General features: G+C 37.5%; 1 protein-coding gene across 12 annotated transcripts in view; it reads left to right on the top strand.

The window, feature by feature from the left end:
• Positions 1–25062, top strand: part of LOC103458525 (ryanodine receptor 3) — a 108824-nt gene extending 83762 nt beyond the window's left edge. For 7 of the 12 annotated variants that reach the window (XM_008399409.2, XM_017302488.1, XM_017302486.1 and 4 more), the window contains 36 exons: positions 428–520; positions 1128–1142; positions 1706–1876; positions 2450–2509; positions 2599–2733; positions 3266–3378; positions 5336–5432; positions 8170–8279; positions 8549–8600; positions 8676–8729; positions 8813–8912; positions 8993–9072; positions 9145–9221; positions 9721–9794; positions 10812–10829; positions 11408–11488; positions 12158–12246; positions 12324–12452; positions 12532–12636; positions 13689–13770; positions 15106–16418; positions 17500–17558; positions 17697–17871; positions 18426–18512; positions 18602–18793; positions 19205–19335; positions 19419–19461; positions 19588–19715; positions 19809–19869; positions 19962–20108; positions 21030–21164; positions 21249–21405; positions 22453–22517; positions 22940–23040; positions 23653–23704; positions 24035–25062. In XM_008399409.2, coding sequence (XP_008397631.1) covers positions 428–520; positions 1128–1142; positions 1706–1876; positions 2450–2509; positions 2599–2733; positions 3266–3378; positions 5336–5432; positions 8170–8279; positions 8549–8600; positions 8676–8729; positions 8813–8912; positions 8993–9072; positions 9145–9221; positions 9721–9794; positions 10812–10829; positions 11408–11488; positions 12158–12246; positions 12324–12452; positions 12532–12636; positions 13689–13770; positions 15106–16418; positions 17500–17558; positions 17697–17871; positions 18426–18512; positions 18602–18793; positions 19205–19335; positions 19419–19461; positions 19588–19715; positions 19809–19869; positions 19962–20108; positions 21030–21164; positions 21249–21405; positions 22453–22517; positions 22940–23040; positions 23653–23704; positions 24035–24130 — 4677 coding nt within the window. In that variant the 3' untranslated portion in view covers positions 24131–25062. The remainder of the gene's footprint in view (positions 1–427; positions 521–1127; positions 1143–1705; positions 1877–2449; positions 2510–2598; positions 2734–3265; positions 3379–5335; positions 5433–8169; positions 8280–8548; positions 8601–8675; positions 8730–8812; positions 8913–8992; positions 9073–9144; positions 9222–9720; positions 9795–10811; positions 10830–11407; positions 11489–12157; positions 12247–12323; positions 12453–12531; positions 12637–13688; positions 13771–15105; positions 16419–17499; positions 17559–17696; positions 17872–18425; positions 18513–18601; positions 18794–19204; positions 19336–19418; positions 19462–19587; positions 19716–19808; positions 19870–19961; positions 20109–21029; positions 21165–21248; positions 21406–22452; positions 22518–22939; positions 23041–23652; positions 23705–24034) is intronic. The other 5 variants (XM_008399413.2, XM_008399402.2, XM_008399415.2 and 2 more) reach the window with 3 other exon arrangements.
• The last annotated feature ends 310 nt before the right edge of the window (positions 25063–25372 follow it).

The following is a 25372-nucleotide window of genomic DNA, read 5'->3' as shown; positions in this document are numbered from 1 at the left end:
AATACAATCTGAGAATGAAAACCTGATTTAGTTTGCATAAGCTTCAAGAAAATAGCAGAGGTTTTCCCTTCTCACTGACAAAAGCCCTAAACACAAAACCAGAGCTGCTTTGGAAGGGTTTGATCAATGGATGTCCTTATGTTAGAATGGTCCATATAGTCCAGACCCTATATCTAATCAAAATTTGAAAAACGATGTGCACAGATGCTCTTCACATTAGTCCCTATCCCGTCTGATTGAGTTGTAATTGCAGCAAAATGCGCTTCTAGTAATGATTCCCACTGCAAAGTTATTCATCACTTGTGTTAGTCCATCACATATAATCTCAATAAAATATGTTGGGTTTGTAATGTCTTAAGATTTTGGTTGTAACTTGACATTTATAGACTGACATGTATTCTTTCTTTTTTTTTTTTTTCTCCCCCAGAACTTTAAAAGAGAAGAGCAAAACTTTGTGGTTCAAAATGAAATCAACAATCTTTCTTTCTTGACCGGAGACAATAAAACAAAGATGTCAAAGGTATGTTGATTTACTGGCATGTTTCTTCACAGTGGATGAACTCAAATTTACACGTTCTGGACTTTACATGCAGCAGATTGATGTAATCTAAATAATTTACTGTTTCCATGAGATATAAAAAAGAGCAAACCACTATAAACATGGACATTAATAGGACACATGTTAACATCTTCTCTGCCATGTAAAAAAACAACAACTTTATTTTGTCAATACATGTGCTCATATGTTAACATGAAAATGCTATAAGAATATCACAGAATCGGGGTGTTCACTCCTACAACAATACACACACGTCTGAGAGGATTTAGAAATCTAAATCATTTTTTTAAGGAATACACTACGGAGCCTTCTGACATTATATAATCTTTTAAATCTTCTATGTGTGTGTATATCGTGTGCATGGTTATTACAAAAAAAACACAAATTTTCATTCCTCAGCTCCAATACATCTGCTTGGTTGAGCACTTTGAAGAAAAATAAAATGTTTTTCATCGCACTGCATGTCCATATGACGAGGACTTTGTGCCTCCATTATTAACTCTCACCCCCTTTTCCCCCTAACTGCTTCTTTCTGTCTGTCTCTATCTATCCCTCTAACTCAAAACAGTCCTTTAAGGAAAAGGTAGAGTGATGCAGTGCATGCGCTGTTAACCTGCCAGCTTATTGGCTTGTATGCGCTTGTCACCAAGCAGAAAAGCCAATAGCTTGTGCCTGATGTGCTGTATAGTCTATAGTTTAGTTATATATTATGCTACCTGGTTTTTTGTGGCCTCCATTTATCAGTGTGTGACATGGTGAGTTTGTTCATTCCTCACTGCTGTATGGGTCAATCACAGTTCATCTGGTATAAAAAGCTTTGCCCCTCTGCAGCATCTTATGTGATTATGTGTGTGTTTGCAGTTGATTGTGATATCCCAGTAGTTAAAAGCTATGTGTGTATTTTGTTGTTAGTCTGTCATTAGCAGTTCAATATGTGTGTTTGTCAGTGTTTATACAATATTTTCAAGATACATTGATATTTGTGAGGAAACGTGTTTTTACTGAGCCGATTGTGGAGTTTTTCACACAGTAAGTGCTTTGCTAAATAAATCTTCTCCAATGCTACCAGCCGCTGAATTTTGACCAATAAAGCTTCTAGTTTTTACTCTCCACTACATGTGTTTTTTGTTGTTTGTTTTTTTTAAGTCTGGAGGACAAGACCAGGAGAGAAAACATAAGAAGAGGCGCGGCGAGTTTTACTCCATTCAGACATCATTAATTGTGGCCGCTCTGAAGAAGATGCTGCCAATCGGCCTCAACATGTGCACCCCTGGGGATCAGGAGCTGATTTCTCTTGCCAAGACCCGCTACCTCATGGTGAGGAACCCATTGGAAGAAAAGATTGAAACACTTACATGAGAACACAGCCTAAAGAAATGCAAATTGATGGTGTAATAGAAAATACTTGAACGTCTCAAATAATTTTTGATACTCCTTGAAGTTTTTCATTTTTTATTTTTCATCTCTTGTGATGCACCAACACATTATTAAGTTAATTTAAAGAAAGTCAAGAATTTGAAGCACATATTTGTATCCAGCTGCAGTACCCATCACTTATGAATCCTTTTGATATATTTATATGTTTCCTATTTTAGCTGATGTAAGGTTATGCATGTCACCCATAGGAAACAATATAGGGAACATCTTATCTACATATTTTCATAGTTTCCTATTATTGCTTACTCAAGAATGCGTTTTCTTTATAGGAGAAAAATGGAAATGCCATCAGAATTTCTTTTGCCTTCTCTGCTGCTTCAAGCTTGATATTTTGTGACCTTATTTTTTGAAATGGCTTTGCTGAACCTTTTATTATGGCCTGACATTTTCTATCCTGCATGTAATTTGTAGCAAGTCTCTCTCTCTCTCTCTCTCTTCATCTCCTATTTACAGAAAGATACAGATGAAGAGGTTAAAGACCACATACATCAAAATTTGCACCTTCGAGAAAAGGTACAAAAGCAAAATTTAAGTACATTTCCTCATTAATCAACATGTTGTCAATTTACTTTGCTTTCAACTTTATCTAAATATTCTCTTAGTCTGAGGACCCTGCTGTGCGGTGGCAGCTGAACCTGTATAAGGACATCGTGATGAGGATTGAAAGCCCACCTGACCCTGAACGAGTGGTTGATCGTATCCAAAGGATCTCTGCTGCCATCTTTAATCTGGAACAGGTCAAAATAAAGACACATTGGTGGATGTGATGGCAGTAACTATTTTATATTAAAAATACAATTGGAATGATTTCAGTTGGAAGAAGTTGTTATGGTAATCAGGTTTTAAATATCATGAAAAACATAGAAGGTACTGCAACAGATAGATGGTTGGACTTTATTATCGCTTTGCAAGAAAATAAACCATGTTGTTATAGTCAAAAAGTTACACACAAAAACATAAATATGAAAGTCATATTAATATTTACTTTATAACGATGGTTGTAACTGTTGTTTTCTTAGAATTATGATAAAGCACATTAGATGCACAAGTTTTTTTGGGGTTTTTTTTGTTGCCCACTAAGGTTATAAAGTAAACAGGTTTGCCAAGAAACCACACTTTCCCTTGTCATCCAAAATATCCCGTCATGATTCTGGCAAGACCTTTGTCCATTCTTTTTTACCAGAATTTGTAAAATTCATTTAAATTTGTTGGGGTTTTTTGGCACAGCCGGCACAAAAAGCCGTGATATTACTTATCTACCCTCCTTAGGTGGAGCAGCCACTGAGATCCAAGAAGTGCGTGTGGCAGAAGTTGCTCTCCAAACAGCGAAAGCGTGCAGTTGTTGCCTGCTTCCGAATGGCCCCCCTTTATAATCTACCAAGGTACTGCATTGCACAGTTAAACTAAAAACATTCACAATTCCCTTCATTTTTAAAAGGTCTCCATCCAATCCTCTCTAACGGTAAGCACTATGAATTGCCTTGTTGCTAAAAAATTTGCTATATAAATAAAATTACCTTTACCTTTTTACCTTAATGAGCTAATGGCAGAACTCTGCAGGAAGCCTCTTGGCACCTTGAACAAATTAGAAATGGTTCAGTAAATGCTTCAGAATCTCCTTTCCCACTGTAACGTCTACTTTTGCTGTTTGTTCAGCTCTTTTGTTTCTCCTTCCTAGTTCCTGACCCCACATTAATACATACATAGCCTGCAGCTGCTATTGTCACATGTAAGAAGGAAGGAATGAGCAGTTGTAATTTTATGGCCTGCTGCTCTCTAACTCAATCAGAGGACGTCAGGCAGAGTGCTCACAGCTTCGAGGAAAACAATTAACAAGCCCGATACCTCAGGGTGGCCTTCTTCAATATGTGCTCAGATCCTGCCCGCCTCTCTGACAGCATGACTCATTTATTCAGAATTGTTGACAGTAACATATGACTCAGAGTAGGTAATAATTACTGGATGCTATGCACAAAGCGGAGGCTTCTTATTTTCCTGTAGAGATTTATATGAGAAGTGTGAAAATGAAGCTTCTCTGTAGCACTTTATGCTTTGTCAGATGTCATCTTTTTTTCTTTTGTCTCTCTTTTCAGTCTTTATTCTGTCCCCTATCTCAAGACTCTGTTGTACCTCTGCCTCATCCCCATAGGCACAAAAATAATAATTACTTCATGAATTCCTTCCGACACATTTGGCTGGGGATAATGCATGAGAACACAGACTATGACAGTCTGCTCTCAGTGCTGACGGTAAAGAAGCGCTAACCTAGTACTGCTCTCAGGCTTGTGGCTACGCTTGTTTCCCTCTGGGCACAGTTTCTGCCTCAGGTTATCTCTGGCTAATCCACAGGTCCACACATTTGCAGCAACACGCTCAGCCTGAATCCATTCTTAAAACTTAGAAACATTTTTTTGTTCAATCTAACTTCCTTCTTCTCTTGAAAAAAAGTCACAAAAAATAAACCTGAGGAAAACTATTTAAATAAGGTGCATCTCAACAAATTAGAATATCATAATTAAAGTATTTCTTTTCCCCAGTGATTGAATCAAAAATGTTACATTTGGCACTGTGAACACCAAAAGCTTTATTGCATTTAAGATCAGAATGGACTATGTGTGTCATTAAATCTGATTGAATTGTATTGTTGTGAGTTTCATTTATTCATTATTGCTGTAAAATTAGAACTAATTTGAACCTGTTTTTCTAATAACATGCTTTGAGGTGTTTTGTGTAAATATGCATGGTACGACTATGAAAAATTAAACTTACAGTAACTAATTGTTATGTCCAAGAAATTCATCAGAAAAATATCCGACTGTTCTTCCGTCATTGATATCTTCACAAGTAGGATAAGTCATATAAGGTAATTAAAGTGGCTAAAAGCAGTTTCTTATATTAATGGAAAGTTGAGTGGAAGGAGAAAACATGCACAATGATTAAATTATTGAAATTATTATTTTTTGTTTGTTTTTTTAAAGAATATAATGTGTTTAATTAGCTGTGCCTTCGAGGAAATTCACAGTTTAATAGCAGAAAAGTAATTTAAATGACATTCTAATTTTTGAGAGTCACCTATACATGTGCCCTGTAAAAAATGTTGCTTTGGTTGACTAGTTGGATATACTTCCCTAAATCCTTGGGTAGGTGTACTTCAACCAAGAGCTGAGATCTTAAAGGTGAAAGCAATGCTCATCAACAGACTGTACATGTAAAGAGACCAGCTGGATGTGCCAGAACCCTAAACTAACCAGCATCAACCCCTTCTTAAAGAAACCTATCCTCCTTTGGCCTTTTCCTTCCTGTCTAACCCAGCCTTAATGTCCTCTTACCCCTTGCTAGGCATCGCTCTATTAACCTCTTCCTTCTGGCATATCAAAGTATATGGATAGAAACAGAGGAGTACTCTTTTGAGGAGAAGCTGGTGCAGGACCTCGCAGTAAGTAGTCATGCCTCTCACCTCCCCAGTTCTCCTCATGTACGTTCCTATGAGCTGTGCATAGTTGCATAGTGTATGTCCACCAGTCTTCGTCTTGTCAGTCTCATGCCATTGTCAGTTTGTGTAACCGAGTCACTCCTGGTGACCCAGGTAGTGAAGGGATGTGTTTCAGGTAAGCATGACATCTCTGCTGATGTCAGGGCGACTTGATGCGTTGTGTTAAACACAGGTAGGGAAGCATCCTGTCACAATGCTTCAACTTACCGTTTTAATTTATTAAGTTTGTCTTTCTCCATTTTTTTTGTTACTCCCAGACTTCATCTATTTAGTGTAGAAGCTCAAAAACAGACACTACAGTTGAAGTTTTTGTAGCTTCACACACATGCATGTATAAAATCACAATCACACACATCTTCTCTGCAATAAGATGAAAGCGTCTCTACTTTTAAAACTAAATAATGTAAAAAAAATTCCTTGGTTCTAAAACCCAATATAAATAACCAAAGAAAAAAGAAAAATTAAGGATAAAAAAAAAATTTGTATAAAAAAAAAATTATGTTTCAGAACTTAAGTATCTAAAACAGTGGTCCCCAAACTTTTTCCTGTGAGGGCCACATAACTTTTCCCTTCTCTGGTGGGGGGCCGGAGTCAGTTTGTAACAGAAAAAGTGTGACGATTGCAGGAGTGCGTAAATGTAAAAATTTATTGTTTTCCAGAAAGCACAATCAAATAACCCTCTCTGGGTTCTTCACAGAACAAAAGTCAGGAAATAAATAATAACCAAATAACCCTCTCTAGGTTCTTCACAGAAAAAATCCAGGAAGGATTATAATCCGTATTTTCCTAACTATGAGCCACACCGGACTATAAACCACAACCCCAAAGTTTTTTTTAAAACCAGTAAACATATAAGCCGCAGATAACTGCCACTCCAGGTTTTCCACAACGATGCAGCAGCAGCAGAGGGGGGCGGACACCCAAAATTTGAGTCATAACAGGTCAATTGAATATCACATTTATTACGTAGGAAAAGAAAAGTTGCCAAGTTTAGATTTAACTGAACTGATTACGGTAGTTTCCGAACGGTAACTGTAACAGTAAAAGTGCTGATCCTTCATGTTGCTACTAGCATGTGCTAAATGAAAATGGGCGCCTTCTTCTTCTTCTTCTTTAGATTTCAACAGCAGCTTGCATCCATTATTGTTGCACTACTGCCATCTACTGGATCCTAATATCTATACCTCAAATTCTCATAATGATCCCAGTATTATTTAAAAAACTGTTAAATAGCATTTCCCCTCAATGCTATTTAACTGATCAACAACATTCTCAAATTTCAATTCCCTATTAAAACCTAATTACGTTTTAATGGGCGCTTTCTTCTTTGATTTCCAATTTTGACTTCCAATGATTCACTTTGTAATGGTCTCGCTATGGTGTCTTGTACCAAAACTAATCAGCCAAACTCCTTTCACACGAGTCAGGATTAATTAGTTCTTCCTTTATTTCCACGTAGAATGGAGTGAAACTGTCAAAACACAAACAACTCAGGATGAGCTCAGAGCAGCTTACAGAAGTGTTTTACATTCAGATACATACATTAGAAGTACAACTGATACAACAGCTACCTCAGAATGCTATGAGCTGCAATGCTACGTAACGACCTGAGAAATCTTAGCAGCCTGCTAGTTAGCAATGACGTAGCACATAATCAAATCGCCCGCAGGTATTTCCAAAACTAATTCAATAAAAAAGGTACTTATTTTATCATATGTTAACATAAAGGCTCGTTTTGAAGTATAAGCTGCTACTTACAGGCATTGCTTCGAAGAACTCGACCTGGAATGCGGCGTTCATAACAGACACTTGTGTTCGTCTGCTCTACCGCTAGCAAACAACCGCACTGATTACATAACATAAAAGTCAAGAAGTTCCCTAAAAGTCCAACAGATGGCAGCAATGCACCTTGCAAAACAAAACACTCACAGTTTACAGGACACACTTCCTGCTAAAGAGCCCTCTGGTGGTTGAAGAAAAATCCACATATAAACCGGAAAAATACGGTATATGAAAAAAAAATTTGAATTCTCTCTGGTATTGTTTCGGGAGGCCGGACCAAATGTGGAGGCGGGCCGGATCCGGCCCGCGGGCTGTAGTTTGGGGACCCCTGATCTAAAACATTAAGTTTCAGATACTTAATGCTGTCTCATTTTTTCTGCCCTTTATAAGATCACACTTCACGACTGCTGCAAGCCAAAATTAGCTGATTAATTAGTCAAGCTATCAGCTCATAGCTTGATTTACTGTGTTTTAGCTCTAGGTCATTTCAGCACTTATCTCTGACATAACATTAAAGTGACTTTAAATTGTGGAAATCCTATCACAGAAACCTTTATCTCTTTTAAAACTTTTTAAAACTTTGATTACAGTAATAAGCCCAGGCCTGGTTTCTGTATGTGAACTCATTGGATATTTGTGTTATTAGATAACATAAATATGGAATTAAGTCATGCTTAACTCCATCCACATTCGACAACAACGCCATCTCTGAGTGCATTTATATGCCAGATTGTGTGTATAAAATATGCCTGTCATCATTAAGCATGTGGTTTGTATGGCGCATGTTATCAGATATTCTCTTGAGACGTGGAATAAAATAAATGCACCCAACAATTTGTTGGCTGTTCAGAATACGAGGTATTCTGAGTTACAATTCTGATTTGTTCTTTTTGCGCAGAAAACACAGCCTAAAGTGGAAGAAGAGGAAGAGGAGGAGGTCCGAAAGCAACCAGACCCTTTACACCAGCTCATCCTTCATTTTAGCCACAATGCTCTGACTGAATGCAGGTAAATTCACAGTCACCCCCCCCCCCCCCCACACACACACCTGGCCACCTGGCAATGGCACAAGCTGCTCCATCTGTGATCCATAATTGCTTTGGACCTCTTCACAACTGATAACGTGGGTGTTAAGTGTGAATTGCCCATTTTTGTATAAAGTAGGGAGACCTCATTAATGTTGTTGGAACAAGTGGCTGAAAATGATTATTTATAGTTAGAATGTAAATGTCCGATGTGCAAAGTCTAACTAGAAATGCATTTCTTTGTTTCATTAGTTCGTTGGAAGAGGATCCCTTGTATATTGCATATGCAGATATGATGGCAAAGGTACAGCATTTTCTTCACTGTTTTAGTATGCTTCTTTGGAAATGGTGCATTTTTAATCTTTGCTTTCCATTTCAGAGTTGTGCTGAAGGCGAAGAAGAAGAAGAAGAGGGAAAAGAGAAAACATTTGAGGTACTGTTACCTTTAGGGTTTTTTTGTTTTTTATTATTATTATTTTTGTGAATACTTTTTGCAAACATCTTGATTTCTAATAGGAAAAGGAAACGGAGAAACAGAAGATGCTGTATCAGCAAGCCCGACTGCACGACCGAGGTGCAGCAGAAATGGTTCTTCAAATGATTAGTGCCAGCAAAGGTAGTAAAAATCACACACCTGTGTGCTGTCCTGCAGCGGCCATATTTGGTCAATTTATCATCCATTCTGCGTAATCTCAGGTCGACTTGGTGCCACGGTGACTTTCACCCTCAAACTGGGCATCTCCGTTCTCAACGGTGGAAACATCCTGGTCCAGCAGGTATGCATCGTTTAACGCGTTGACCATTTACCAACTTCAGCTTATCTGAATAATCTGGCTTTTATTATACAGAAAATGCTGGATTATCTCAAGGAGAAAAGAGACGTGGGGTTTTTCAAAAGTCTGTCTGGATTGATGATGTCATGCAGGTAATAACAATACAATTGTTCAATGTAAAACATTGTTTTTTTTAGTTCTAATTATGTTACAGCATGTTTGACATAGAACTGGGGTAGAAAATTGGCTTCTCATGGCAACAGCAGTCAATAGTAGATATAAGGTTTCCTACACAGCATGGAAAAGCATGGAGATTTATTTATGTCATTCAATGAATTGGAAAAGGAAACATTTTCTATGATAGATTAAACTTATATCAGTGTTAATGTCTTTTTTAAAAGGATGATGCTAACCTTAAATATTTGGAATAATTGTTCAATTTCTTGAGGTATTCAAATTGGCAACTCAAATATTTCACTATAGAATATTTTGCTTTCGGGACCCAATAAATGATCCTCAGAGCTTTTGACTTTTGCACGTTTCAACAGCAGATCTCTTTCCCTTTTTTTCCCCAACTTTGTAGAATTTGAAAAACGCAGACAAATGAGATTCTGTGTTTTTAAAGTTCATTCTGCGTCATTTCTTTCTCAGTGTTCTGGATTTGAATGCCTTTGAAAGGCAAAACAAAGCCGAAGGCCTGGGGATGGTTACTGAAGAGGGATCAAGTGAGTAAGGATGATAAACGTAGTAAAATCTTCTTCGCAATCCTAGCTCTTCTTCAACATTGCGTCTGACTGATCTTTCCTGCTCTGGGGGATATTTAGTTGACTGAAAGTGTTGTAAAAAGTTCATTAAAGATTTACTGTAAAATGATATTTGTCAGTGATGAGACTCTAGACCCTCAGTAATAAAAATCCAGTAGTTCATTTGCTCTTTTTATATGCAAACCGTCTCCTAATAGATCAGTATCTTCATTAAAATGAAAATTAAATCCAGATGATAAAATCTGTGGGTTTTATTGGCGCAGCAGATGGGGCGTTTAACCCTTTACTAATGCTGTATGTGAACAGATTTCTGGCTCAATCTGATTTAGCCCAGCTGGTGGCGTTATCACCTAGTAAACTACCCCTTATTTTCACATGATGTGCTTCTGACCATAATGGTTTCTACGATGACTGCAAAACAAAACAAAAACAAAAGAGATGGGATTAGCTTGCAAGAACATTTGCTCTTTGGTTTGTTATTGCTCAAATCCATCTCCACGTCATGTGTGTTTCTTGTTTCTTGTTTCGTGTCGTCATGTCATCCCGCAGACAAACCTGTGCTACTGTATGTCAAAGTCCTGTCTGAGTCCTAAAAATGTCACAAACACATTTACATATAATGTTTCTATTAAACTGATGGGTTGCATACAGTATAGTGACTTTTTTTAATCATACATAACCCAGCTCATTTTCACCTCATAAGATCAGGCATAAGTGATGGTTACTGTTTTTTGTCTAAACTCCTGCCCGGTGAGCAACCTGTGCTTCCTGTAAGACTGCAATAATTGTTACTGTATGTCAGTGTTGCCAATCAGTGTATGTAAATTAAATATATATCTATAGTCCTATCATTGTTTCCCCTGCTCCTACCTATTCTGATTAAATTTCAATGTCTTCTCCTTTGCTTATGTCTGCCTTTGTTTTGTTTGTTTGTTTGTTTGTTTCCTTCTGATCATGTTTTAATGTCATCGATCCCAGTCAACGTGAGTGAGCGGGGTAAATACATGGTTTAGATTCTACTCATTGTATGCTGTGCTGACATCTTGACTGCTCTAGCTCCCTTTTTTCTTCCTTTCCTTGTTTCCTCCCGGTTCCTATTTTCTCTTCTTTCTTTTTTATGAATGCGATGCAATGTCAATATTTGAACCCTGGACTGAGTAAACTAATGCATGCTCTTTTACTCTCCGGTCAGACCCCTAAGACTGTTTGAAATGTTTTAGTTTAGGAAATCAGTGCTTGCTTTTTCCTTTGGGACCTTTATTTATTTATTTATTTATTTTTTAAGATTTGTATAATACTAACCAGCGTGAATTATGAGTTAAATCTACCAAAGCTTTGTTTGTGTAAACAACAAAGTTCAGCTCTCTTCCTGTATTTTTTTATTTATTTTTGGATTGATGCACTTGACCTTGTATGTGTGCTCTCAACAGAATAGTGCACAAGATTTAAGGTTGTTTGTCAACAAGGAAGCAGCTTTATAAGGAGGCAAACATTAAGAAAGCTTGTATGCCTGCATAGATATAAAAGCACTGATCAATATTTAAACTAAAAAAGTATTTTATGCTTGTTCTCAGGTTCCAAGGTTCTGCAAAATGATGAGTTCACTAAGGATCTCTTTAGGTTTCTGCAACTTCTCTGTGAGGGTCATAACAATGGTAGGTTGGCTTTTAAATGTCAGAATTTCAGATAATGTTTGATGCAGCCCAGTAATTTTTGAGAGGACAGATTTGGGGTAAATAAAGTCCTTCTGCTGAGAAAAGATATTGAACTTTTTTCAAATGTACTAACACAAAGTAGTGAATACATGAAGTGGTAGGAAATTTCTAAATGGTTTTCCATTTTTTTTAAATAAAAATTTGAAATGTTTGGCCTCCATTCTTTTTTTTTAGCCTTCCTTCCTCTGAGGTTTGCTAGAGTGAATAAACATTAAGCAGTCAAATGAACACAGCAGACAGAATAAAGTTGTAGAGAAATTTAAAACAAAGTTAGGGAGTAAAGTAAAATCCCAACTTCTGAATATCTGAGAGCAATGTGAAAATTGTAATGCTGAAAGAGCCGCAGAGATGCAGCTCAGGTGTAAGAATCCGTGGACAGGAAGTCTACAACATAAGTTGTTCACTCTATTTTCTTTATGTATGTGTGGAAAACAAGAGCCACAAAACTTGATGTTTGCAGTTTCTTTCCCTCAAACATTCATTTTCTTCTGATAGAACTGAGAAGCTGATCAGAGTTGCTGAGCAGATGGATATGACAAAATGTGAAGAAGGCTGAGGAAGTCATTTAATTCATACTTTATGCTTAATTGTCTGTCATGTGCGTTTTAGATTTTCAAAATTTCCTGAGGACCCAAACGGGGAATACCACCACAGTCAATATCATCATCAGCACAGTTGACTACCTGCTTAGACTCCAGGTAGCCCACTGTAGCATGCAGACCTTCTGCTTTTCCTCTATAAAAGACAACAATTAACTTATTAGTTCCTCTTTTAGGAATCCATCAGTGATTTCTACTGGTATTATTCTGGTAAGGATGTCATTGATGAAGCTGGCCAGAGGAACTTTTCTAAAGCACTGTCAGTTGCCAAACAGGTCTTCAACTCTTTGACAGAGTATATACAGGTATTGCATCACCACACACTGCTCCACAGTTAGCCATGTCACTCTTTCCCTCCTATCAACCGTATTGTTTGTCCTCCAGGGTCCATGCATCGGTAATCAGCAGAGTCTGGCTCACAGCAGGCTGTGGGATGCAGTTGTGGGCTTCTTGCATGTCTTTGCCAACATGCAGATGAAATTATCCCAGGTATTTGATTTATGTCAGCAGAAATAAACTTGAACTTGTCAGACGTGAGGAAGTATTTCTTTGATAGAAATGTTTCTATTGTTTTCATTTGTGAGCTTGGCAACCACTTCCTAGACTGTTATGCTAAAAAGTTTGGCATAATATTTACAACAATGTCTAACCATTTTACAGATGATACTTGCAGGGTGAAAGTAGAGACAATACATCTTGTTGTATGTATCTTTCAGTTAAAATGAAAATGATTTTCTTGTTATATTTCAATGCTTTTTACAAATGATATGCATGTAAAGACTTAGCCACATTGTTGAGGAATCAGCTTGCAATAGGAAGTCAGCTTTGAAATTCTTTAAAGGTTGAAAGTATAGTCAAATATTTGCTAATGAACTTGTCAGCTGAATTGCATTTTCTGTTGTACATATTTTTGTCTGTAAATCCATAAATTGTTTAGAATTTTGGCTTTAAATAAATATCATAGAAGGTAATGTGGATATAAAAGTGCATTTCAGTCAAAGTCAGAATATAAATACTCAAATATTTTTTTTATATGGAACCACTTATGCAGTTAAAATTAAAAAACCTGAACAGCATTAGCATTAGTTTTCTGAGACACCACTAGAGGTCACTCCAGCCTCAATGATAACATTGCCTGTTACTGCAATACAATCACGTTAGCCAATTTAGTTATAAGATTTATAACCTTATCTTATCATCTCTAAGGATTTAGGTGTGACAGTGGATGTTGCAGAGCACATGTGCGGGGGTTGAATTCAACCCATCAAAGTTAGGTTTGGATTTATGGCATGGTTAATACAAGATCCAGAGAGACCCTAAATGAGTCAGAGTGGCCCAGCCATCTGCTCCTGGACGGTGAAATAACATCAACCCTGGTGATGATCGATGGATGTTGAGTTGAGGGACCGTCTGGCCCCCAGCAGAATCCGAAGCAGCCTTGATCACTTGAGACTCAGCTCAGGGTTATTAAATAGTGCAGAGCAATCCCTACAGGAAGGCCATCAGTTGTCTGAGTGATATTTTTTCCCTTCTCGCAACAGGACTCCAGTCAGATTGAATTACTGAAGGAGCTCCTGGACCTGCAGCAGGACATGATTGTCATGATGCTTTCTCTTCTAGAAGGTACGTTTACTTCATGATTGAAATATATAACCAACTGTTAGATCCTCTGAATCTTACAAAAAGTATTCATGCAACTTGCACTTTTTTTTTTTTTTTTACATAATGCCAAGTTAAAGACCCAGTCAATATATTTTGTTGTGATTGTCACAGGATAGGCCAAATCAAAGCAACAACTATAAATGGAGGGGTAAAATGAGCCATGGTTTTCAAAATCATTGAATAAATAAAAATTAAGAGTGGCTCGCAATGAAATTGCACCCCCTTACCTCTGATACCCCTACGAAATACAGTGCAGACAATGACATTCAAATGTTGCTTGTCAATAAATTCTTCTGCATGTAATTTAGATTTAACAAATGGCATATTAAAGAGCACGGGATATAGCAGACAAGTCAGGCATAATGAAAGATTTAAGCTATAAAACAATATTCCAAGCTTTGGATCTGAAAATAGTTGGCACTTTTGCCACCATACAAAAACATTGTTACTTTAGGGAAGCTGCAGATAATTCAAATGGGAGAAATTCTGGACAGAACATCTATTAATTGCGCACTTTGTGAATCTGGATTTTATGGAAGAGTGCCAAAGAGAGAGACTTTACTTGAAGAAAGAAGTGCTAAATAAAGCCTTGCAGGGGTCAGACCTGTCTGGGAATGTACTTTTGGACAGATGAGACCCAAATGTCTCATCTACTTTTTTTTTTTTTTTGCTTCATGTGAAAAATCACACAAAAAAATTACATTACCATAAATAAATCATTAGAATGTGGTGGTATCAACATGCTTTTCTTCAGCAGATAGGGAAGTTGGTCAAGGTTGAATGGGAGATTGACAGAGCTTCTTTAAAAATAGATATTTCCTTCGGGGCAGTACCTTACAAAACAAACGCAGAGCTACAGATGAATGTTTTATGACAAAGCAGGTTTGTGTCTTAGAGTGGGCAAGTCAAAGTCCAGACCTAAATCCAAATGAATCCGTGGAAAATGTACAGATGGCCTTTAATCCTGTTGACCTTGATCTATATTACTGGTGGAGACATTCCCAAAAAAAACATTGTGCTGTAATTCCATCAGAAGGTGGTTTTACAAAGTCCAATCAGATACACTGATTACAAAGTGCTTGTCACATTTTCAGAAAGTTATTTGTAAATAATTTAAAAAACCATGTGACATTTTCCAGTGCTTTGTCAGTTTATCGCAAAAAAAATCCCAATTAAAATAAATTGAAGTTAGTGGTTGGAATATGACAAAATGCAAAACAAAGTTCAGCACTACAGTTTTTTCCCATGGATGTAATTCCTTACAAACCCTTTTTCGATCACCTTGTTGTTTAACAGGTAACGTTGTGAATGGAACTATTGGCAAACAGATGGTTGACACCTTGGTGGAGTCTTCAAGTAACTTGGAGATGATTCTGAAATTTTTTGACATGTTCCTCAAGCTGAAGGACTTGACGACATCAGACAGTTTTAAGGAATACGACTCAGAGAGTAAAGGCGTCATTTCTAAGAAGGACTTTCAAAAGTCCATGGAGAACCAGAAGCAGTACTCTCAGTCTGAAATTGAGTTTCTTCTCTCCTGCGCTGAGGCTGATGAAAACGACATGTTTAGTTACAAACAATTTGTGGAGAGATTTCATGAACCAGCAAAGGACATTGGCTTCAATGTGGCCGTGTTGCTCACCAACCTCTCGGAGCATATGCCCCATGATGCTCGTCTCTCTACTTTCCTTAACCTGGCTGAAAGCGTCCTGAGCTACTTTGAGCCTTTCTTGGGTCGTATTGAGATCATGGGTGGAGCCAAACGCATCGAGAGGGTCTACTTTGAGATCAGTGAGTCAAGTCGCACGCAGTGGGAAAAGCCTCAGGTGAAAGAGTCGAAGCGGCAGTTCATTTTCGATGTGGTCAATGAGGGCGGGGAGAGTGAGAAGATGGAGCTGTTTGTCAACTTCTGTGAGGACACCATCTTTGAGATGCAGCTGGCTTCTCAGATCTCAGAGCCGGATCCTGTTGAGCGTTCTGACGAGGATGAGGACGAGAGCCAAAATGTAGTGGAGAATCAGGACGAGGAAGAAGAGGAGAACGTCATGATGGAGTCTTCCTCAGCTTTCACAATCGCCTGCATCTCAATGAGAAAGAACCTGTGTCACTTCCGACAACTGCTCACTCTGAAGAGCATGAGGCGGCAGTATCGGCGATTCAGGAAGATGAGTGTGAGGGAGATGGTGAAGGGCTTCTTCTCTTTTTTCTGGATGATCATCACTGGTCTTTTCCACTTTATCTACAGCCTGGTTTGGGGTTTCTTCCACATCTTGTGGACCACTATGTTTGGGGGTGGCCTGGTCGAAGGGGCTAAGAATATGAAGGTGACGGATATCTTGGGAAACATGCCTGACCCCACTCAGTTTGGGATTCATGGAGATGTCCTGGAAACAGAAAAAATGGAGGCCAACGATGCTTCAGCTTTGGAGGAGATGGGTCAGATGGTTCAGGGCGATGCAGCGGAGACTGACCTGATGGCGGAGCTGCTCAACATACCGCCAAAGAGGGAGGGCAAGCATGGCAGTGAGCCAGGTTTGGGGGACGTATCGGAGGTGGTGGTGGGAGATGCTCCATCAATAGCCAGCGCCGTCAAGCAGAAGAAGGCACAGGTTAGTAATAATACCTTTCAAAGTACTGTATTCAACTTCTTCAAATTTAGTCATGTTACAACGTCAATGTCTATTACTGGAATATTATGTGATAAAGCAACACAAAGTTGAACCTAATTGTGAAGTGAAAAAAAATATGCATTTTTAATTTTTTTTTCCAATATTATTAAGCCCCTTGTTTTCTGAAAACTTTAAATAAAGTTATTAGCTATTATTATTATGTTATTATTATTACGCCTATTTAAAGACATAATGGTTTATATTTGAGCTACTAGCAAAATCAGCAATGGTAGATTAGGGTTAAGTTTTTACTGACAAAATTACATTTTCAAAAATAGAAAATGTTACGTAAACCAAAAGTATTCATTTTCAATAATCATGTTTTTTCTTTATTTTATGTTATTTCATTAGAAATAGAACCACATATATCAAGCAACTTTTACTCAAAACCAGATCTGGGTACATCCACATTTGCATTCAGTTAATTTTTAAACATATCAAACACTTATATAAATCATGTTCCTGTTGTGCCTAGAAAATAAAAATCAGTTGATACATGACCCTAAAAATATGGCATATATACTTTTCTTTACATTTATGATGTATAATAATTTACAGCTCCTTAGACAATTTTGGGCCATGTGGGAAAAAACCCTGGTTTGTTAGGAAACATTGGTGAACATCAGAAAGACCAAGGAATACAGCAGTCATACATGTGGACATATTCATGTGTTGAAAAACAATGTAATGGCAGAAAAGAAGTTCTACTTAAGTATTAATTCAGGTCGGTTGCTTACATATACAGACTATGCTTTCCAGAGTTTTATTTGTAAGGCCTTTCACAATTATACATACCCGCCACGTATCCCAATAGAAAACATTCACATCACTAATAATGAAATTTGCGGCTGCAGTCTGACAAAATGTAAAGAAGTTCTTGGGACAAGCATGTTTGTGCAGAGCAAAAGCAAAATAGATTAACTGTGAACCATAACTGTCTTGTGTGTTGTGTCATAATTTCTTTTGCGCTTCAGTAATTTTTGACTTGAAAATAAATGTTGAACATGCAATTTTTTAACAGATGGCTGCAAAGAAGAAGGCTTCAAATGGAGACTACAGATCAGACTCAGAGAAGGGAGAGTGAGTGTAGTTTTTCATAAACTACAAACTTTGTACTTGTGTGCATAGAAATACTTCTGCATTCACTCTTATTCTTCAAACACTTTTTTTCCTCACATACTTCACACTTTCTGTCACTAATGGAATTTACGTTTGCAGTTCAGAGGATGGTGAGAAAAAGGACCATGACAAGACCAAGGACGAAGCTCCACCACAGCATTCGATAGAGGAGAGAAGAGCCCCAAAGAAGAGGCTCGGCCTGAGGAAAGAACCACCAGAGGCCTTTATGGCCAGCTTTCTGGCTGGCTTAGAAATCTACCAGACTAAGATGCTGGTCAGAAGTTTACCTATGATTACTCTCAACACCAAATCAATAAATGCTTGGCCAAAGCATCTTAAAATTTGTTATGGTTGAGACTGATTAACAAGGAATTATTCACTGTTTGTCAGGTTTAACAGTGGATAACCAAGCACTCCCACACATTGCTTTGGAGGCAGTTGCCATGATAACAAGAAAAGACAAACTTGGACTAAAAAAAATACAGATAAATGCTTTGCCTTTTTTGCAGACTTCAACCACCTAATGTTTTTTTGTTTTTTTTTTCATTTCCTCTGATTGAAAGTTTTTGTCTTGGTATTTAAAAAGCTCACCTGCGATGTTTCTGAGCAGCTGTCAATCTACAGAATTTAGCCTGCAGCATTAAGTTTAGACTTTACATAAAAACCTGATCACATATCAACATGAACATGTGCTGCTTACAACAAATGCTTTCTTGGTTCTTTTTTTTTTTTTTTTTTTAATGAAGCACCAGAACTTTAAAGAAAACTGTAATTGAATAAGTTGCATATATAACTCATGCAGACATTATTCTCATAATTTCTTTATAGAACTACCTGGCTAGAAATTTCTACAACTTGCGCTTCTTGGCACTTTTTGTTGCCTTTGCAATCAACTTCATACTTCTCTTCTACAAGGTACATTTGTTTTTACACCATTCTGATATTACGATTGAGAATTTGACCTCGTTTGCTTTGTTTTACACGTTAATAAAATGCTCTTTTAGGTGACCGGTGATTACTCAGAAGATGAAGACCCCTGGAGCCGGAGAGGCAAAGGAGAGGAGGAGGATGAAGGAGCACTCGAGTACTTTGTCCTGCAGGAAAGCACTGGTTACATGGCACCAACACTTTGTTGTCTGGCAGTACTACATACCATCATATCTTTCCTGTGTGTGGTGGGATATTACTATTTGAAGGTATATTGACAAAAAATATCATTATGTAAGCTGTCCATTGCAAAACTATTCATTTACTTGAACTTTAGCACTATCTGCACAAAACTATATGACGGTTATATGTAAACATTCTGCATCGTGGCAGTAGCTTTATTAGATAGGTTGATTTTTTTTTTTTCTTCTTAAGTGGGAACCATCTTGAAAACCTCATAAAATAGCTTTTCTCTGCCTCCATTAAATAAAACTTTTAAAAAAACACTCAGGAATCCTATTGCTATTCAAATTTAATCTTAGGGTTTTCATTGTATTTTTCAAAGACTTATTTTGATTTTGACTTCTTATATAATCTTATATAATCTGTTTCTCTAAAAAAAAAAAAATTAGGTTAGTGTTTAAGACTTGAACCTAAAAACGTGTTTTTCTTTACACAAGGTGCCTCTGGTTGTGTTCAAACGAGAAAAGGAAATAGCTAGGAAGCTGGAGTTTGCAGGCCTCTATATTACCGAGCAGCCGTCTGACGACGACATTAAAGGACAGTGGGACAGGCTGGTCATCAACACCCCGTGAGTCAATCACATCACTGTTATTTCTCTCTGAGCTGTAACAGTGGTTTAATTTTTATGTGTGCTTTTGTGGCTTTTATCAGCTCCTTTCCCAACAACTACTGGGATAAATTTGTCAAACGCAAAGTAAGTTGTTTAAATATTTGTTTTCTTGGTCAAATCTGTAATCCACACAAGGTCTAAAGTAAAACCAAAAGAGGAGCCTCCCTGCTCGTCTTCTCACTTGTTTATTTTTCTGACTGCTGTTTGCAGGTGATTAAAAAGTATGGAGACCTGTACGGAGCAGAGAGGATAGCAGAACTGCTGGGGTTGGACAAGAGTGCTCTGGATTTCAACCCCACAGAGGAGACGGTTGCCAAGGAGGCATCACTAGTGTCATGGTGTGAGATTGGAGCAATAAATAGCTACGAGACTGGAATATGAGGGCAAACAGAAAACATGAATGATTAATACCAGCTTATTTCCTTTTCCAGGCTGAGCTCAATTGATACAAAATACCAGGTCTGGAAAATGGGAGTGGTGTTTACGGACAACGTAAGTCGACATAATAAGTGACAATCATATTTTGGGATTTTCCTTTTAGTGTCACTCAGCTATTGATTCTGATCATTTTGTGTCTGCAATAGTCATTCCTGTATCTAGTTTGGTACACAACCATGTCCATTCTGGGGCACTACAACAACTTTTTTTTCGCTGCCCATCTGCTGGACATCGCCATGGGTTTCAAGACCCTCCGCACAATCCTGTCCTCCGTCACTCATAATGGCAAACAGGTAAGAAGAAGGAGGCAAGTCTTCTTCTAGACAACAGGGGTCAGTGCTGAGTTAAGGATTGAGGGTAAAATTTGTGTGAGGCACACAATAGATTTAGCCTACAAGCTACAATCAGCAAAAGAAGATCAAAGTCTTTAATTGTTGCTTTGTAAGTCAAGAGAATTAAGTAGAATTTTTAATTGAAGTATTTTAAACAATAAACCAACTTTAACTATATCACTGCAGTTACATATGCAGTTAAAACTGAGTGCACTAGTTAAACAAATTTTAACTAGTGCATTCTGGAGCATTTTTTGGTTCAACTAAAACCAGGCTTGAATACTGCCTGACCTGCATGTGCAGTTTTTTTTTTTTTTTTTTTTTTAAACAATTTATGCAGGGTAATATGCAAGTAAGGCTGATAAAGAATTTAGTTTTCTCACTGAAATTTTCTTGCAATCTGAACTACAATTATAAAATAACCAGAGGCATAAATCAAACTTTAATTTCATCACAGTCTCAGGAGTGAGAGAAAATCTAAAAAGTTTGAGACCTTTAGGAATTACTGACACTTTTCAAAGTCATTGGCCTGTGGGTAGATCCATCAATCACGTTTATAGTCCAAGTTTAATTTTTTGCAGCTTCCTTGATTTTATCTTTTAAGCTGACATGCAGATTAGTGTTTGGGCCAAGTCTGGACAGAGCTGTATGTTAAATGTAAAATTAAATGTTTTAAATTAGATTTATGACTAGCAAATACATGCTGCAGCTCTTTTGATCTCACCTGCTCCTCTCTACAGAGATCCCGCTGTTCTCCTTGTTAAAGAGAACAAGTGGTGATTGTCAAACCTGCCTCCGCTGTGCTGATTATGTTTCAAACCAAAACATGTAATAAAAGTACATTGGCAGATGGTAATGACTGTTCCCCACTTTCCTCTACAGCTTGTGTTGACAGTCGGCTTGCTGGCAGTCGTGGTCTATCTCTACACTGTGGTGGCATTTAACTTCTTCAGGAAGTTCTACAACAAGAGCGCGGATGACGATGAGCCAGACATGAAGTGTGATGATATGATGACGGTGAACGGAAAACGCCATTTTTTTCTCCAACTTAACTTGTCTCATTCTCACACTTAAAACAATTCTCCATTTTTGTTGTCGTAGTGCTACCTGTTCCACATGTACGTTGGGGTGAGAGCAGGAGGCGGCATCGGGGACGAAATCGAGGACCCGGCGGGCGACCCGTATGAACTCTACCGCATCCTTTTTGACATTACGTTCTTCTTCTTTGTCATTGTTATCCTGCTGGCTATCATTCAAGGTAGGTTTGTCAAGTGTACACACAGTCTTTACTAGAAATATTTTTAGGAAATAATGAAACGATCTGTTTCATTTGGCTCAAAGATGCTGTCTGATATTTTTTATTACATTCTCCTCACTTCCCAATCAACTCTTTTAGATTTTGTCACAATATAGCCGGAGAGGGTTCTGTGATACAAGAAAGACAAGTGGTGCTTGTCAAAACTCTCAATACATGTAGAAATGAATAGATGGCTTGATAAAGTAATTAATGTGCTAAATATTTCATGAAGAAAAGGAAAAAGGCACATAAACTAATATCATTTTTAAAAGTTTTAATTTAATATATCGCTAATACTTCATTTCAATTTTATTTCAAATCTTATACTTTTATTAGTTTCCTTATTTTTTTCTAATTTTTCGTATTGTGTATTTATATATTTAGTCATTATTTACTGTTACGTTTTTTTTTAGCATGTATTGATTTATTTTGTCTTGTAATATTTCTTATATTTTTCTTCTGCTGTTTCTATCCTTTGTCTGCTTTTGTTTGTTTTGTTTTTTTTAAGATTTCTGTTTTGCTTTTCCTTCTGACTCTTTATGAGACTTTAAATTGGAAAAGGGGGAAGATGAGGAGAGGAGGAGTCTGATAGGTGGGGATACAGATTCAGCTTTCCTCCTATTGGGCAAAGTCAAGATCCAAGCTCCCCCTCTTTAAAGATCATTAGTTTTTACCAAATTGTATAAAAGTTTTTTAATGGCCCAGTCAAAGTCCAGACCTAAAGACTTGTAATTTGCTGTCAGATTGCAGCTTGTGGTTTTCTCTTAAAAGAATAAGGAAAAATGATTTGCAAAGCTGATAGAAGCACAAAGCAAAAGGAGATTTTACAAGGTATTGACTCAGGCAGTGTGAATATAGTTGCAGTGCATTTCATAACCCCCACCCAAAAGAGTGACTTTTGCAGCTGCAACTTGAATGAAGGAAAAATAGTTCAAAAGTACATCTGCAGGACACTTTGTCTTCAGGATGATGCTTATTTATGCCCATAACATCTGTTTGTGGATGTAGGTTTGATCATTGACGCCTTTGGAGAGCTGAGAGATCAGCAGGAACAAGTCAAAGAAGACATGGAGGTAAGAAAATGTTTTACATAATTTAATGCGGATTTTGACCCAATTTCAGGATTTTTTTTTTGTGTGTGTGAATAGTGTATGTTTTGTGTCTGTCAATACATACATTTAATTATTACATACATGATGGGGTAATCTTAGACAAAATATATGACGGAGGCAAAGTAAAATTGCATGCTTTTCTCACACTACATACAACTTAGCATGCCTTCTTCAGAGTAATTTTCTCAGCCTTAGTATTCACATAAAACATGATTCAGGTGCTGACACGGGTGATGTTACAATCTTAGATGAACTCAAAACTACAGGAGACGTGAAATCAACCTGGGGGAGAATGCCTTATATCACACTTACCAAACACAATAATGCTAGTGAAGCAACGTAGAATAAATCCTATAAACACATTTTTATCTTATCTCCCTCAGACCAAATGTTTCATTTGCGGCATTGGTAATGACTACTTTGACACAACGCCTCATGGCTTCGAGACTCACACCCTGCAAGAGCACAATTTGGCCAACTACCTGTAAGTACAAACCTTCACGGTAATTAGTATGTCCATTTTTCCTCATTATGCGTTGCTTTTGATCTTTAACTACGTGACTGATAGATTTAGCACATTGGCACAGTATTTGGGGCGAAACGATCCAGATCACTCGATCCAGGAGACGCCCCTCCCCCCCGGTGTGCTTCCTCTGAACTCCCTGCTTGGCCATGGCTTCTGCATAACACCACTAACAACAGAAAGTCTCAGTCCATTTGCTCTCACAGTCAGCTAGCCGGTGGATCCGAGACGACCTCATTATCTCGCTTCATTACTATTTAATGCTATGAACTTTATTGGAAAATAGGTTTGCCATAGTGCACTCTCATGCAGTATTCATTATGAGCCGGCGTGCTGTGACGCCCACAGAGATATGGTGGCTCGTTGCCATTTACACCTGATTTTGGAAGCAGCAGGTGATTCAGGGATGGAGGCAGGGTTTTGTTGCTTTGTTTAGACTCTCGCCTCAGACATTGATTGTCCAAAAATAACGTGGCATCATGTAACAAATTTGAATCTGCACATCTCATTTTCTCTCTCTCTTGTCTGTGCGTAGAATGTTACGAACTAACGGTGATGTTTTTGTCTTTTAAGGTTTTTCTTGATGTACCTCATCAATAAGGATGAAACGGAGCACACTGGCCAGGTAGAGTATCTTCTCTATGCACAAAGCCTAAGGGTATCATTATAAGATCCTTCAGTCATCTGTCTGATCTTGTTTGATTATAAAGATGTAAAACCAGTTGTTAGCTACTTAGGTTTGAGGTGCACCAAACTAGTTAAGCTAAAACGATCCAAACACATTCCAAGTGCTGAGAATATGAAGAGAAGAGCAATTTCTATTGGTTAAGAAAATGATCCTGAATCAGACAGAATTGCTCCCTCTGATGTGCAAAAATGTGGTGTGAGGATTTCAAGTTCCTTAATTTAAGTTGGCTTTTTTAATCTCATAAGACTGTCTCTGCTTGGTGCCCAGGAGTCCTATGTGTGGAAGATGTATCAGGAGCGCTGCTGGGATTTCTTCCCAGCTGGAGATTGCTTCCGGAAGCAGTACGAAGACCAGCTGGGATAGAGAAGATGCATTTTCCTTTTCTCTATTCAGACAGATTTAACACACACACACACACACACACACAGTCAACCCAGCATTGCTTTGGAAATGGTTGGCAAGAAGCTTAAAGAAATGTTTTTATTAAAAACAAGAGATGAGTGGAGGTCATGTTGATCGCCACTGTTGGTACAGGAAAAAAAAAAGGATTCTGACTTACTCAGACTTATTTGATCTGTTTTAGATTCGGGACTTGTTATTGACGTGTGTTGCCTTTTCAACAACATAACCCCAAGTTATTGCACAATTTTTTTTATATTTATTTATAGTGTTTTGGAAAAATAGTGGGTATGTGGGGTTATCAGACAATGTTTCAGTCAATATTATGCACAATGTATGAATGTCGAACCTGAGACTTAATGCCAAAAGAAAAGCAGAGAAGTGTAGAAGATAATATATAGTGGGCAAAAATGTGACTACAGAAAAGTTTTATTCAGATGTTGTAACATTGCATATTAAAGTGACGTTTCTAGAGAGAAGTGGCAAAAGGTAAAATAAATGCCTAAAGTTCTTTATGAAGTGCCTTACAGTACTGTATCTACATTACAATGAAGCTATGCAAAATGTTTGTTTTTTTTGTTTTTTTTCCATATTGTATGTAATACAATAGTCTTACTGGAGCGATAATCTGTTAACTGACCAGATACAGTACGTAGTTTGTGGTTGAACGTGGAAGAAAAAAACGTTGGTATTTCCTATTTTGTTGCTGAATGCAGCATAACTTCAAATGTTCGAGATACAGTGTAAAAATAACAAATGGAATAAACCGATCACCCCTCAACGTCAACAAAATAGATAAAATAATGAACTGCTATTGTATGGCGATTTGTATGTAATAGCTTTGCTGATCTGTGCATTTCTTTTGATGGAAAAGAAATAAATTGTTGAAGAACTAATGCAGTTCGTGTACGTCTTTCCGGTTGTGGAACTGCTTTTCAAACACAAAGCTACAAGATGTGCCAAGACACAAAAGCAGGATGTGATGTCTATCCATTCTGCTGGATGTAATTTTTGTTTCTTCTTTGTAATATAACTACATTAGGTTAGTTGAAAATAGATTGATGCTCATAAATAAATCAGTCCATAGCTTTTTAAGATCACTCTGATGGATGTTTACTTCCTTTGTTTGAGATATTACACTAAAGGAAGTATGAGAACATCTCCGTATATACTGTACCTCAGGATTTAGAGTGAATGTAACATCAA

Source organism: Poecilia reticulata, linkage group LG22 (assembly GCF_000633615.1).
Source record: "Poecilia reticulata strain Guanapo linkage group LG22, Guppy_female_1.0+MT, whole genome shotgun sequence".
NCBI lineage: Eukaryota > Metazoa > Chordata > Actinopteri > Cyprinodontiformes > Poeciliidae > Poecilia > Poecilia reticulata.
Note: the sequence above shows the minus strand (reverse complement) of the source record. Positions and strands in the feature narration are given on the sequence as shown.